Here is a 16,432-nt window from a genome sequence, read left to right as displayed (position 1 = left end):
CACCGTCCAAGACCCAACTTCAGGCCTATACCTCTGGGCTGTGTGACCATGAGCAGCTCTTGTGGCCTGTGGTGCCTCTGTTTCCCTAGGTATAAATGAGCTAATCCATGTCAGAGCTGTCAGCTTCCTGAAACAAATTAACTAAATGACTGCTACATGATAATAATGACTATATCGTTTCCAAATGGAAACACGCACAAACGGGGACTTCTGAAACGCCAACTCAATGATCAGAAGAAGCAAGACTGCAACAACCAGGTAACGAGAGATGCCTGTCTCCATGCAAATTCCCACAGGAAAGTCAGGCCTTTTCCTAACACACAGTCATAATTCCCTGCTTTCTGGAAGATCCAGGATATGTCTTTTCCCTCACATCAAAACAGCCTATAAAATAGCAAGTCTTGGACAAATGCTTCTCAAATGGCTCCTGGGAAAAGATTCCATAAATCTCCAGTCAACGAGTCCACATTTATCCAAGTGTATGGCATGCTCCTAAGGTCAGACCAGAGCTTCCAGGTAAGCAGGTGATAAAATAACGAAGGGGAACACACCTGCCGCACACTCAGGTAAGCAGGTGATAAAATAACGAAAGGAACGCACCTGCCGCACACTCAGGTAAGCAGGTGACAAATAACGAAGGGAACGCACCTACCGCACACTCAGGTAAGCAGGTGATAAATAACGAAGGGAACGCACCTGCCGCATAGGTAAGCAGGTGATAAATAACGAAGGGGAACGCACCTGCCGCACACTCAGGTAAGCAGGTGATAAATAACGAAGGGAACGCATCTGCCGCACACTCAGGTAAGCAGGTGATAAATAACGAAGGGAACGCACCCGCCGCACACTCAGGTAAGCAGGTGATAAATAACGAAGGGAACGCACCCGCCGCACACTCAGGTAAGCAGGTGATAAAATAACGAAGGGGAACGCACCTGCCGCACACTCAGGTAAGCAGGTGATAAATAACGAAGGGAACGCACCTGCCGCACACTCAGGTAAGCAGGTGATAAAATAACGAAGGGGAACGCACCTGCCGCACACTCAGGTAAGCAGGTGATAAATAACGAAGGGGAATGCACCTGCCGCACACTCAGGTAAGCAGGTGATAAAATAACGAAGGGGAACGCACCCGCCACATACTCAGGTAAGCAGGTGATAAATAACGAAGGGAACGCACCTGCCGCATTGGTAAGCAGGTGATAAATAACGAAGGGGAACGCACCTGCCGCACACTCAGGTAAGCAGGTGATAAATAACGAAGGGGAACGCACCTGCCGCACACTCAGGTAAGCAGGTGATAAAATAACGAAGGGGAACGCACCTGCCGCACACTCAGGTAAGCAGGTGATAAATAACGAAGGGGAACGCACCTGCCGCACACTCAGGTAAGCAGGTGATAAATAACGAAGGGGAACGCACCTGCCGCACACTCAGGTAAGCAGGTGATAAATAACGAAGGGGAACGCACCTGCCGCACACTCAGGTAAGCAGGTGATAAAATAACGAAGGGGAACGCACCCGCCGCATACTCAGGTAAGCAGGTGATAAATAACGAAGGGAACGCACCTGCCGCATTGGTAAGCAGGTGATAAATAATGAAGGGGAACGTACCTGCCGCATACTCAGGTAAGCAGGTGATAAATAACGAAGGGGAACGCACCTGCCGCACACTCAGGTAAGCAGGTGATAAATAACGAAGGGAACGCACCTGCCGCACACTCAGGTAAGCAGGTGATAAATAACGAAGGGAACGCATCTGCTGCATACTCAGCCAGTGACACCGTCCGGTTCCTATTAGTGTGAGCCCCTTTTCTGCAACTATACCACAAGGGCCTGTGGCTGTTTCTCCATCACCACCCGACACATGTCAAGAACATCCTGGGCATCTCAACCACCAACAAACAAATACCAGCCCCATCAGAAGCGAGACTCAGCCTTGTTGCCGGAATAGGGGAACAAGACAAGATCTCTGCCCTGATGGAACTGATCGTCCAGAGAAGCAGCAGGAGGAAACTGACTCCCACAAGACAAGGAGAGCTGGGCTGGGGGCTGGGGGCCGGGGTGAACTAGCTGCTGAGGACTGGGGTGAACTAGCTGCTCGGGGCTGGGGTGAACTAGCTGCTGAGGACTGGGGTGAACTAGCTGCTGAGGGCTGGGGTGAACTAGCTGCTGGGGGCTGGGGTGAACTAGCTGCTGGGGGCTGGGGTGAACTAGCTGCTGAGGGCTGGGGTGAACTAGCTGCTGGGGTCCGGGGTGAATTAGCCGCTGGGGGCCGGGGTGAACTAGCCGCTGGGGGCCGGGGTGAACTAGCTGCTGGGGGCCGGGGTGAACTAGCTGCTGGGGGCCGGGGTGAACTAGCTACTGAGGACTGGGGTGAACTAGCTGCTGGGGGCCGGGGTGAACGAGCTGCTGAGGACTGGGGTGAACGAGCTGCTGAGGACTGGGGTGAACGAGCTGCTGAGGACTGGGGTGAACTAGCTGTTGAGGACTGGGGTGAATTAGCTGTTGGGGGCTGGGGTGAACTAGCTGCTGGGGGCTGGGGTGAACTAGCTGCTGAGGACTAGGGTGAACTAGCTGCTGGGGGCTGGGGTGAACTAGCTGTTGAGGACTGGGGTGAATTAGCTGTTGGGGGCTGGGGTGAACTAGCTGCTGGGGGCTGGGGTGAACTAGCTGCTGGGCGCTGGGGTGAACTAGCTGCTGCGGACTGGGGTGAATGAGCTGCTGGGGGCTGGGGCGAGCTGCGGGAAGGCTCAGCCTGCATCTCTCGGAGAAAGCAGGGCGGCTGCTTTTCAGTCACCACTCTGATGAAAAAAAAAAAAATCATACAATGATGGGCCCCACCTGGTAAAACCTAATTTATAACCAAATAAGTAAACTGTTGATTGAAAATCTCCCAGTACCCACCAATGCAGTGGTGCTTGACTATGTCAGCATCTCCCGCTGTCTCTGAAGTAGCCTGTGTAGTCAACTTGACATACTTAGTCATACACGTTTGGTTCTTAGGAGGAAAATGATTTTTAATGTTTTGTACATTTATTTTAAGCATAAAAAAGGTAAAATAGGCAGGGTGGCTCACACGTCTAATACCAGCACTTTGGGAGGCCAAGTCAAGAAGATTTCTTGAGCCCAGGAGCTCAAGGTACAGTGAGCCACGATGGCACCACTGCTCTCCAGCTTGGGTGAGAGTGAGACCCTGTCTCGTTAAAAAAAGAAGTAAAAAGGACAGAGAACACTGCAGAACTGGAGAAAGCGCCTAACCCCTCATCCGGGGTATTTAAATAAGGCTTTCTCGACCAGTAACAGCTCCGTGCTCTGAAATGCATGAGCAACGGCACAAGCGTAAAATCCAGAGAGAACAGAAGGTGATGGGGACAGCAGAGTACCGTGTGGCGGCCCTCAGCGGTCACTCAGCTGCTCCCATGGGCACACGGGCTCCTCCTCCCTCAGACCCTACTGCTCTGCACTAGTGCTTCCCATGGGAACTTTACATTAAAAAATAATCTGCTTTACATGAGCTTTCAACATGCAATTCAGGAAGTGAGTATGTAGAGGAACAAGGCTTATAGGCTGTTTGTCCGCATATAATTCTCTGCATGTAAATAAGCTGCTTGTTTCAGGAAACTAAGAAAGGGTGGTCGCTATGCGATTAGTTTGCATGAAGACATCAAGAAATCCTATGTGATTTGACTATTCTATGTCGTTTTCACATGCTGTAGAGCAGGAGGCTGGCCAACTGTCTGTGTAAAGGCCAGAAAGCAAATATTTTAGGTCTTGCAGGTTGTATCCTTCTTTGTTTTTATGTTTAAGACCCTTTAAAAAAACTAAAACCCTTGATTCTCAGGCAGGAGCAACACAGAAGAGGTGACAGGTCGCTGCTGCCATCTCCTCTTTGGTATTGCTTTGTTGACAGATGGACTTTACTCTAACTGCCCATGCTCCTTTTCCCCTGGAGACTCCAGAAAACGCATTTGTACTCGTCGCAGTCCTGTGGTGACACTGTAATGCCTTTAATGGAAGGAGGCAAGCAGGTTGTCTCCAGGCCTCTGTCCCCATCTTAGGTAGAATTTTGGTCCCCAAGAATACCCAAGTGGACTAACGCCCTGAGATGGAAGGCACCAAGACCCGGTCCAGTCTCCCATCCATAGCTGGCAGAGGCGAGACTGGCCCCCTGACATCCTCGCGGGGGAGGGGCCACGGGCTCTCAGGCTGAGCTTACCCCGTGAGGAGCAGCGGTTCTTCCAGGAACGTCCTGCATCTGGAACATCCTGGAACCAGCTGCATCTGCCACTGAGGCACTGCCAGGCTCCCTGGGCCTCCCAGCCAAGATGCCGCACAAGTTAGAGTGGGTGCCAGGTCACATGGTCCTGTACAGCCCATACACACCTGGGAACAAGTTTTCCTTAGACCTAATAAGCGGATGCAGCTCCTGAAAGGGCATGCGCCCTAGTCAGTGCAGGGGGCTTCACGGTGATGGGTTCCAGCGGCTCATCCCATTAGCCAGTGTCAAGGTCCAGCGGTGGCCTGGGGACTCCCCTCTCTGTCCTCTTAAGTCCCTCTCCAAAACCAGTGCTCCTGCTAATAACCTGGCTGGAGCCCTGGAGCCCAGCTGCTCTGACACCATCATGCCTCTGCCCAGACAACTCCACTTTTCCTCCCTCCGTCCCTGGGACATGAAGACCCACACCTCCGCTAGCCCGGCCCCCTGCCAGATGGTGCAGCCACATCATGCCTGAGTTTTGACGGTTCCTCCACAGTCCCCGCTCTTGTCCAGACTCCAACCCTCCCTTCTTCATGCAACCTAAAGCTACTCCCTTCTTAGTGTCTAGAGGGAGAGGCCGCAGTCTGGCTTCCCTTCCTGCCACCCCCACTTTTGCTCAACCAGGCACCCTTTCATTTCTACCTATTTGGCCTTCCAAGAGCAAGTGCTGATTTTTTTCCTTATTTGTGGTGGTGCTAATTAAAAAAAAAAATACAAAGTTAATAAATGGAGCTCAGGAAACAAATGCTGGCCATATGGGCTGCTCTCACTCAACAAGAACACACACCACCAACCAGCTTCCCGACCCAGGGCAGGCACCAACGGCTGTCACTCTAGGCTCTGCCAGCACCCAGACCCTGCCTCAGAATCCTTCTGAACACATGTGTTCTGAAAGCCACCGGGCATGGATAAAGGCCTACACTGTGGGCTGAATCAGATTTCCACTTTGGTGTGGGCCAATCAATAATGCATTTATTAGGTTAAGCCATTGGAACCTATGAAACTGTCATCTTTTACAGATCATTGGCAGCTGTATATAGCCTAATGTACATTGATTTAAGAGAAAACTCTCTCTCTCTGTGTGTCTGTCTGTCTGTCTGTCTCTGTCTCTCGCCCAGCCCTTCTCAGATCTCACAGCCAGCAGCCATGGAGGCCTCCACTCTCAGGCTAGCTGGCTGGCTTTTGCTGGAGTACATGAAACAGAGCCAAGAGCTTAGGGACACTTTCACCTTATCTCAGATTCTCCTGACGTCATTCTTTCTGGCACTGGACCTGATTTGCTGTTGGGACTTTCTTTCAACTTCAATTTCCCTTGCCTCCACTGTCCTGGCCCTTGGAGTTTGCCATGAACAGAGAAGTGGCACTCAGTGTCCAGGCCCCCACCAGACAGGCACGATCTTACAGGACGCAGCATCTTCTTGCGGGAACTGCGAGAGGCAACCCCACCTCTAACTGGCAGTGAGTGGAACATGTGCTCCGGACGTCCACTTTAATTCCCGCCCTCCTTTGAAGCGTCAGACTCTCCGTCCCCACCCACAGCCATGCAGCTCGGTCACCGCACGGTCCCCAAACCAGACATGCCGCAAGCCCACGCTGTCTTCTCTCTGCAGTTGGTTTTCTTCCGTATCCCTTCCTTTCCATGCTGCCTTCCACAGGAAACCATCCCACCCTGATGGCTGCACGGCCTCAGTCTAAGACAGGCTGCATTACGGTCAATAGAGGTACCTTCCGAGGTACTCATCCCTCCCCTTTCATGACACCAATAAAACAGGCTGGGGGAGAAGGGAGAGGAGGAGTGGTGGTGAGTTAATGTGGTTCATGATGCCGGAGGGAGGATGTAAAAAAATTATTTTGTGAGCTGTTATTTTTAAGATGTAAACAATGTATAACATTCCAAAGACTAAGCTGTCAGCCTTGGACATTAAGAAGGAAAAACTTCCCTGAAAATGTTAGAGGACCACAGCCTAAGTGAGACTGTAAAAGTCACAGGGAGACATTTACCAGAGGTACCTTTGGGATGAACGCAAACATACCCCGGGCGCTTCTCCTTCAGCACCCAAGTTTAAACAATGCAAGCTGGCTGCAATCTGACCTATCAATTAGGAAAGAGAACCGAACGGCACAGCAACCCCCAGACCCTCACACTGGCTACAATGTACAAGGGACAAACCTGGCCAGGTGCGGTGGCTCACGCCTATAATCCCAGCACTTCGGGAAGCCAAGGGCAGATCACGAGGTCAGGAGTTCAAGACCAGCCTGACCAATATGGTGAAACCTCGTCTCTACTAAAAATATAAAATTAGCCAGTTGTGATGGCACCTATGGTCCTAGCTACTCGGGAGGCTGAGGCAGAAGAATCACTTGAACCCAGGAGGCAAAGGTTGCAGTGAACCAAGATCACATCACTGCACTCTAACCTGGGAGACAGAGTTGACACTCCATCTCAAAAAAAAAAAAAAAGTTAAGAATTCACCGCTGACCCCTCTCTACCTTTCTGTTTAGCTAATCTAAGTTGGTCAACTATCTCTTGCAACCAAAAGAGCATAGACTAATACAGTGAGCATGGCCCAGGGGCTTCCAGACCAGAACAGGCAGTGCCTGGTCAGGGACAGACTGGTCTGCTGCTATTTGGCTTCCTGGACCTGGCGCTGGGCTTCCAGAGAGATGACGTGATCGAGGCCACAGACGTGGGCAGAGGAGAGCAATGAACCCAGGTGAAAGTACATGATGGTGGTCCCACTGTGATGGTGCCAATGGCACTGCCCATCTGCAATGAACAGGTAAGCGCACACACAGCCTCAGAGCCCCTCGGGGGTCAAATTTCCTTAGGAAAAATGATTTTTAATTACATATGTGAGACTTTCTAGGCTCTAGTCTCCTTTTTCCTGTTCAAGAATGTTTTTTTTTTTTAAAAAAACATGAGGTTTCTTAGGAAAGTAACAGTGTGTCAACAGCATGGGCTGTGCTGTTTCTGGGCTCTCTGAGTTGAGGGACATGCAGGGGCCTCTGTGCACCACCCTGGGGAAGCTGGGATGCTGACAGAAGCCAGCGGGCCTGTCCTCTTCAGGGTGCTCCCAGGCCAGGTGTAGGTCCCAGTCCTGAATCACCGTTATTACTCAGAAATGTCTTCTCGAGAATGCAGGCTCCACCGAAGGCCCAGTATGGCTTTCAGTAAGCCCTGGATTTCTTGTCAAATTAATTATAACAATATGGGAAAATACGTTCTGAGTTCCATACAGCCAACTCGAAAAACACACTTTGTCCTGCCAATTTCGTCAATGCCAAAGACATGACAATCTCCGTATTCTGATTTTACAACCTTTTTTTTTTTTGAGATGGAGTCTCTCTCTTGTTGCCCAGGCTGGAGTGCAGTGGTGTCATCTTGGCTCACTGCAACCTCTGCCTCCCAAGTTCAAGAATTCTCCTGCCTCAGCCTCACAAGTAGCTGGGTTACAGGTGCGTGCCGCCACGCCCAGCTAATTTTTTGAATTTTAGTAGAGATGGGGTTTCACCATGTTGCCCAGGCTGGTCACAAACTACTGAACTCAGGCAATACACCTGTCTTGGCCTCCGAGAATGCCGAGATTACAGACATGAGCCACCGTGCCCAGCCTACAGCTTTTCTTGCTCAAAATGAAATAGAACATGCTTCTCTTTTATTATTTTGTTGAATATCGAGTCATAATTTTAGCATGCTTTACCTATTTTTAGACAGTATCACCTGATCCTCACTTACGGCTTCCATGCCAGGGGTAAAGTTAGTGACTGTCCCACACAGAAGACCAGGGGAATGGTATTTCCATGGTGAGCATTCAGGTTAATCCTGAAAATCGTTAGTGAAGATGGCCGAACTAACTTCTTACTAACCCAACATACCAGCAGGCTCATAATCTCAACATTTACAGATGCTCACTAAAAAAACATCATGTGTTTATAATCACTTGGTTGCAAGTAATGGTCAAATTCAGGTTGAAAAATCTAAAAGGCTGGATTTCATGACTAGTCAAATTTTATTGGAGTGTTACCGGTTTTTTTCCACTGCAACATTAAACAGCACCCAGGAACAGCTTCAGAAATAAGCCCTCACATCTGGGATGCAGTGGTAGCTGACAACATTTTTTTTTTAAGTTATTTGACTTGGAAAGGGTTTTTGGAGCTGACAGCTTAAATGCACTTCACGTGTTCCAGAAAATCAGACCGGGTGTTTCCCACATGTTTTGTTTCTAAGAAACTAAGCAAACATTCCTTAAAACATATTTAAGATACATGTGCTCCTGAGAACACATTTACTATGCTGATGACAGGAAACAGTTCTAGGCAGTCCTGGAGGAGGGTGGCAAGGCTCACCCGGGGACACGGACTCGCAGGCGGCCGACAGCCAGCTGGTCCTGGAGGCCAGAAGCAACTGGCCACTAGCACTCTCCTCCAGCATGCCGCACCAGCAGCTGGGAACAAGCAACAGAAACCAAACGCACAGTGGAAAAACCCCAGAGCCCCTCAGCCTCAGCGCAGCAAAGCCTGACCCCTGAGATGCTGGAAACAAGAGGGGAAGGCCCAGCGATCCTGCACCAGATGCCTTTCCAACCAGAACACCTCCTGACCAAATCCCCTGCCCCAAGGTGTGAGACCCCACCCTAGTCTAGGACACCTACGAGAGGGGTGGTCAGCCCATTCCCAGTCTGTGTTTTGTTTTTTTGCCAGGCTGGCATGCAGTGGCACAATCTTGGCTCACTGCAGTTTCTGCATCCCAGGTTCAAGCCATCTCCGGGGCCTCAGGCTCACGAGTAGCTGGGACTACAGGCAGTCACCACCATGCCCAGCTAATTTTTTGTACTTTAGTGGGCAGGGTCTACTGAAATGGTAGACCAGGATGGTTTCAATCTCCTGATCTTGTGATCCACCCACCTCAGCCTCCCAAAGTGTTGGGATTACAGGCGTAAGCCACAGCGCCTCGCCAGTTCTGTTCTTGTCTCTAGTTTTCAAGCTATATGAGCAGTCTCAGGGATGCCTAGGGGCTCCACTCTCGGCTTCGGCTGGGGCGGCTGGAACGAACACGTGGAGGAGGGGAGATGACCACCTATGCCTTGGTTTTTCTACCCTTAGAGATCCAGGAACAGACACCTAGAGTGTGGTAAGAGGGGCGAGATAAAGATGAACAGCATAGGAGATGGGGGCGGAAAAGACTCAGGGGAGTACAGGGACAGGGCCTCCCGGCAGATCCCTGTTGGTGGCCCACACGTGGAAGAGGATGCCTCTTACGCCGCAGGGACCCAGGGGTGGAGCACTATGTTAGAAGGTGTTAGGCGGGCGCGGTGGCTCACACCTATAATCCCAGCACTTTGGGAGGCCGAGGCGGGTGGATCACGAGGTCAAGAGATCGAGACCATCCTGGTCAACGAGGTGAAACCCCCGTCTCTACTAAAAATACAAAAATTAGCTGGGCATGGTGGCACGCGCCTGTAATCCCAGCTGCTCGGGAGGGTGAGGCAGGAGAATTGCTTGAACCCAGAAGGCGGAGGTTGCAGTGAGCCGAGATCGTGCCATTGCACTCCAGTCTGGGTAACAACAGCGAAACTCCGTCTCAAAAAAAAGAAGGTGTTACTGCGCCCTCACGCCAGACACTAAAGTCGAGGTTTTTAAAGAAATACTCCATCTTATTTAAGTTTAGGGGTACACATGCAGGTTTGTGGTAGAGGTAAACTTGGGTGGTGGGTGTTTGTTGTACAGACTATTTCGTCACCTAGATATTAGGCCACCATTAGTTATTTCTCCTGATGCTCCCCCTCCTCCCACCCTCCACCCTGGCATGGGCCCCAGCGTCTATCATTAGCCCAGTCTTTTACACACATTCCTTTAAGTCCTTACAACTGTGAAGCAGGGAAGAGTCTGTGGGAACTCAGGACAGCCCAGGACTCTAGGACCTTCTCAGTGCACCACCCTTTTGCAATGACCCGCTTCTGAAACCATTCTGCTGTTCTCCAAGAGTTTCTGTGCACAGTCATTACAGAGAGGTCCTTTCTCTAGGAGGTGAAGCAGCTCATTCCTTCCTACAGACCCTCCAAGCCTTTATCAAACCCTGATGTGAGCCAAATAAACCAAACAGACAAGTGAAAGGCTTCTCTTGGAGGGATGTAAATGAGATGGATGTGGCCTAATTTCCTGCTTCCCAGGCAAAAAGCGAAAGTATGTTTGAGAATTTCTTATGACTTATACTCAAAAACTCTACTTTCCTGAGTTATGTAACTGTCCAGCTTTTCATCTCACCCACTGCTTCTCATTTGTCCCTACCTGGTAGTTATAAATTGCTCTCAGCCCCTGGTATTTTCTCTTAAAGCTTTTCCTAATGAACACTGGATGTTCAGCCTTCCTCAGTCTCTCCTCCCTGTTTGGGACACTTCTGTACATAGGGAACCCTCCACCCTTGTGAGGCAGGTGCACACTGAATATTAAGCACATAAAAACTCGACCGGGGAAGTCACGTCACACACCCAAAGCGTCACTCGTGATTCTAATTAGCGGCCATTAACAGAGCTCAAATGACAAATGAGTAATTTTCATCTGATTCTCTTTACAGGAAGTGAATGGCAGCTGTGAAATTGTCCTCTGAGGTGTGAAGGTTACTGCCAGCCGATGAGTCCTTGTGAGGTTCTAGAACAGCAGCAGAGCTTGTCAAAGCATCCCTGGCAGGAACTGTGACCAGTACCAAGTGATGGGCGACTCCAATAGTTCCGCCTGCAGTGTCTGTCTAACCCATGCCTCTCTAACCACCACCCAGGACAGCTCTGAATGTCCCCCAACACAAATTCATAAACTTTCTTAATACACTAAGAGTGTGTGTGTGTGTGTGTGTGTGTGTGTTTAATACACTAAGAGTGTGTGTGTGTATGTGTGTGTGTGTTTAATACACTAAGTGTGTGTGTGTTTAATACACTAAGAGTGTGTATGTGTGTATGTGTGTGTGTTTAATACATTAAGTGTGTATGTGTGTGTGTTTAATACACTAAGAGTGTGTGTGTGTGTTTAATACACTAAGAGTGTGTGTGTGTTTAATACACTAAGAGTGTGTGTGTTTAATACACTAAGAGTGTGTGTGTGTTTAATACACTAAGTGTGTGTGTGTTTAATACACTAAGAGTGTGTGTGTGTGTTTAATACACTAAGAGTGTGTGTGTGTTTAATACACTAAGAGTGTGTGTGTGTGTTTAATACACTAAGAGTGTGTGTGTTTAATACACTAAGAGTGTGTGTGTGTTTAATACACTAAGTGTGTGTGTGTTTAATACACTAAGAGTGTGTGTGTGTGTGTTTAATACACTAAGAGTGTGTGTGTGTTTAATACACTAAGAGTGTGTGTGTTTAATACACTAAGAGTGTGTGTGTGTGTTTAATACACTAACAGTGTGTGTGTGTGTGTTTAATACACTAAGAGTGTGTATGTGTGTGTTTAATACACTAAGAGTGTGTGTGTGTTTAATACACTAAGAGTGTGTGTGTTTAATACACTAAGAGTGTGTATGTGTGTGTTTAATACACTAAGAGTGTGTGTGTGTTTAATACACTAAGTGTGTGTGTGTGTTTAATACACTAAGAGTGTGTATGTGTGTGTTTAATACACTAAGAGTGTGTGTGTGTTTAATACACTAAGTGTGTGTGTGTGTTTAATACACTAAGAGTGTGTGTGTTTAATACACTAAGAGTGTGTGTATGTGTGTGTGTTTAATACACTAAGAGTGTGTATGTGTGTGTGTTTAATACACTAAGAGTGTGTGTATGTGTGTGTGTTTAATATACTAAGAGTGTGTGTGTGTTTAATACACTGAGTGTGTGTGTGTGTGTGTGTGTGTTTAAGCTCATCAGCTATCATTAGTGTTAGTATATTTTATGTGTGGCCCAAGACAATTCTTCTTCTTCCAAGGTAGCCCAGGGAAGATGAAAGATTGAACACCTCTGGAGAACATCACAGGTATATAACACACACACTGCTGCAGGTTGAGCTGTGCCCCCCTAGGACCTGTGATGTGACCCTACGTGGACAAAGGGTGTTTGCAGATGGGATCAAGATGACATCATGCTGGAGGAGGGTGAGCCCTAAAGCCAATGCCTGGTGTCCTTCTAAGAAAAGTTTGGACACAGTCGCAGATAACCGGGAAAACGCTGTGACGACAGAGGCAGAGATTGAAGTTAGGAGTCTACGAGCCAAGAAATGCCACAGATCACTGGCAACCACCAGAAGCTCTCCCCTAAAGACAGGAAGGCCCTCACCACCTCACCCCTCCCAGCAATCTACACATGCCAGCCACAGGTGAGGACCAGGACAAAGGATATTCAGGGACAAATTAAATTAGAACGGCTGTGCACAGACATGCAGCAGACTCAACCTCAAAGCCTGCAGAAGGAGCCAACCCCGACAAACGGCTAGATTTCGGACCTCTGAGAACTGTGAGAATACACTTCGGCTGTAAGCACAGTTTGTGAGACTTTGTTACCACACCCCTAGGACTGAGGCACACATACATATATTACACACCTAGGTGTGCACACACACACCATTAAGGAATCTGTCTCTACAAGAGGGTTATTCTCACTGCTCCCTACAGAGTTTCCCACTTTTGCATTGTTAATTCACTAATGGAAGAAAACAACATTTACATCCTGCCCTCATTTGAACTGCACCTTTACTACCTCTTGTGAGATGGCTCTCTTGCCTACAAAAATAAAGTATCAACCAAAATGCACCATACAGTTAAAAGACAGCAGATGTTACCCTCTGGAATGGAACTAAAATGCATCTGATGGAGCTCCTGAAACGCAGGCTCGGATCTGGAGACGGCTCTGCACCGGAAGTGTTTCTACCAAGAGAGCTCTCCCCTGAAGACAGGAAGGCCCTCACCACCTCACCCCCCACCCCTCACCACCTCACCCCTCCCAGCAATCTCCGTATCCCAGCCACAGTCAGGATCGGGATAAAGGATATTCGCGCGCTAGTTTAATCAGAACAATAGGGTACAGACACTAAGAAGCACAGGGAGAATCCAAGGAGCTATCTGGACAGGGAGATCCACAGCAAACTGCCTTGCATTCAAAGCAGCTGCCCAGCTGATCCTTCTAGCAGTTGTAAGAGGAAAGGTGGACCGACGAGAAGGTAACAGTAACACAAAGAAATGGGAAGGACACAGAGCTCACTCAATCCGATCCCTCAGCCGGGCGCCAACCATTCCCATCGGCTGTGCCCTCGCCTTTGTGTGGTTATGAACTAAGCACAGGTAAGGCTTAGCTATCATCAGCTTGTCAACCTCCAGCACTCCCTGAAGATGACACAGCCCTTTGCTGTTCTCCACACACCCAGGCCACGACACAGTAAATTATATCCCAAACCCGCTACACTCCATACCTAAGGCTTCTCACTTAAGCAAGCATGGGTAACTGATCATCATGGACTGGCTGGACAAAAACTGAAATCACTCTCCAGGTACAGGCTCCCTGAGCATGAGAAGGATGGCACGACCTTCGTATGAAAGAATCATGGCTTCTCATTCGTTTTCTTTCCCAAACAGCAAGTATGGCTCCCTTCGTCACAAGCTACAGTACAAGTCATGGCTCCCCCCACCGCCACCTCCCTGCCACTGTCAGGAGGCACACAGGTCACGTGAACAGGGAGTGAAAGTCCGTTCCCTGGTCTCATTAAAAGAGGCAAAGGCAGTGGCCACCTGCTTGATTCTACATGGGAAAGGTGGCCCAGCCATGAGAAATGTGAATTCAGCAGGGCTGAGGCTTCCAGGCAAAAGGCAACACCTGTATTCATAATTCTTTCAGCACCAGGGGCCCTAGACGCACACCCACTGGGGTGCACCTGGGTGTCTGCTGCTGTGAGCTCCTCACACTCCCACAGAACAATCCCTGGGACCTCGAGTGAAAAGGTGCGAGGCCAGATGCCTCGGGAGAGCTGCAGCAGGGCGTGATTAAAGATCAGGGGTCATGACCTTTCCCCTGACGCAGGAAGCCTTGGGCACGGGGCCCCACGCAGGCGATAAGTTATTTCCACTCTGCGGATGAAGAATGGGACGCACTCATCCATGCTCCTACCCTCAAAACAAATGTATTTTTAAAAACCATACACAATACTATGAAATTTCAGTGGAGTAAAATGTATTACTTGCAAAATCAAAGACGCAGGGGCGTTAGTGATCAGTTTAGGTCATCCCACGGGGGCAGTCCTTCCTTTTGATGTATAAACATGCAAGAGCAATGCCTTGGTGTTAGTGAAAATATAAGGGTCAATTACGCATTGCAAAGATGTCACAGTTGGGCCCAAATATGATGGAACACACTGTAAATGCCCAAAAGGAAAACTGCAAAAAGCCATAAAAATGACCAAATAACAATATAACAGAAAGGCCACCATGAGTGAGTCGTGGTCCTTGTTCTTACTACGGAGACCCGGGGCCTCCAGCACTGCCCTGACAGACACCCAGACCCCAGGGCCAGAGACAGCCAGAGCAACAGCAACAAAACTGGGCCCGACCCACGTAACGTCCTGTGATCCCAGGTTGAAATCCACAGAGTTGAAGGGGCCTGAAGGCAGCTTTACTTGGAAAAGGTGATTATTTCACCTGGAGGCGAGTTAACCTCTGTACAACCTCTGCAATAGCTAGCCCTGAGAGCCAAGTGGAAAACCCAAGGGAACTTCTCTAGAAGATTCCCTAGGTGTCATCATTTGGCTGTGGCTAAAATTCACACTCAGACACAAAGGAGCAAATAAAAGTCATCACAACCCAGGGACAGTGCCCAGGAAAGGAGCTGGAAAGACGGGGCCAAATGCCACCTGTTCTCATTTCTCCAAATCATGCCGTTTTCTAACATCTGTATGTATTTCTCAGTGGACAGGTAAGCTTTCTCTTATTGACACCCACAAACGAGCCTTCATTTATGTTCACCTCTCACCTTCCTACATCATCATTTCAGTATGAAAGGTCTCTTCCTGATGCATGAGGTGTTTATGACCGGTTGCAAAATTCTGCAGAACACTGGCAGAGCCCCAGGCCACTTCCATACTTTTCTGAATGGTACCACAGTATTCAGGACAAGAGTTAAACGCTAGGACAGGTGTTACAGGAAACAGGTGAAGCTACTCGGGACTACTGCTAAAAAGACAACTAAGGGACAAAACAGGGTGGAATGTTCAACTGAAAAAAAAGGTCAAATGAAACAAAATAGGGTGGTACACAGAACAAGGAGGGGAGGGAACGCTACAGTACAGAGTGGTGCCTTTCCTCTCTCTCCACAACAAGACAAGCGCTGCCATGAAGAAAATGAATAGTTACCTGCATCCATATCTGCAAAGAATGGAACAGCCGGTAAGAAAAAGAAGGAACCAGAAATTCAGTGTCTCAGAGTTGGATTTAACAAGGTTACACGGAGTGAAAATTTAATTTCGAAAACTGCTCGTCAACTGCACCTTCGTTAAGGGGCACGGGAGCTAAATGCTTTCCTATCATTACCATCATCGTATTTAAGGCCAAAAATAAAACATGGACATGTTAACTGAAGAAGTAAATGCCTAATGGCAAAAAAAAATCTTACTCTCATGCAAAATGATTATTAAATGTTTGTAATACAATATAAGGGGGGAAACATACTCAAACATATGGTGGTGGTAATCTGAACGTCTTATCCAGAAAGGCTCTGTCTATCACTAATATTACATACAAATTATGTATAAATTCAATATCCAGATCACAGAAATGTCCAGTCAATATTTAAAGAAGTAACAATGGATAAAAAGGACACTGGATTTAAAAGGACATTTGAAAGGACAGAACAATTAGGTAATAAATTCAACGGCATTTCATGGTTCTACTGTGCTATTCCAAACACCACAGTGAATATAATGGCTCTGCTAAGAATACTGAAGAAACCACATACTTAAGGATTTTTACTGCTTGGTATGTGTTATTCCTTTCTCGACCTGTGATCCATCAAAGTCACGTTTGGAATATGCTAAAGAAAAATGTTTAAAAACTACATTCTTAAGATTGCAACTGCCTGCCAAGCAGCATACCTTCCGGAGACTCCTCCTGGACATACGTGCCCGTCAGGTACCGGTGCACCAGGGCCGACTTGCCACTGGCCAAGTTACCCACAATTCCCTGAAACAGAAACGGACATCCGTTC

General features: G+C 48.4%; 1 protein-coding gene across 15 annotated transcripts in view; it reads right to left on the bottom strand.

Annotated features, from left to right (window-relative positions):
• AGAP1 (ArfGAP with GTPase domain, ankyrin repeat and PH domain 1) overlaps positions 1 to 16,432 on the bottom strand; it is a 639,539-nt gene that overhangs the window by 403,659 nt on the left and 219,448 nt on the right. For 8 of the 15 annotated variants that reach the window (XM_054258069.2, XM_054258070.2, XM_054258072.2 and 5 more), the window contains exon 3: positions 16,320 to 16,407. In XM_054258069.2, coding sequence (XP_054114044.1) covers positions 16,320 to 16,407 — 88 coding nt within the window. Of the gene's footprint in view, positions 1 to 15,582; positions 15,595 to 16,319; positions 16,408 to 16,432 lie in introns of all 15 variants that reach the window. The other 7 variants (XM_054258068.2, XM_054258071.2, XM_035306605.3 and 4 more) reach the window with 1 other exon arrangement.

The sequence above is a fragment of the Callithrix jacchus genome, chromosome 6, assembly GCF_049354715.1.
Source record: "Callithrix jacchus isolate 240 chromosome 6, calJac240_pri, whole genome shotgun sequence".
Taxonomy (NCBI): domain Eukaryota; kingdom Metazoa; phylum Chordata; class Mammalia; order Primates; family Cebidae; genus Callithrix; species Callithrix jacchus.
Note: the sequence above shows the minus strand (reverse complement) of the source record. Positions and strands in the feature narration are given on the sequence as shown.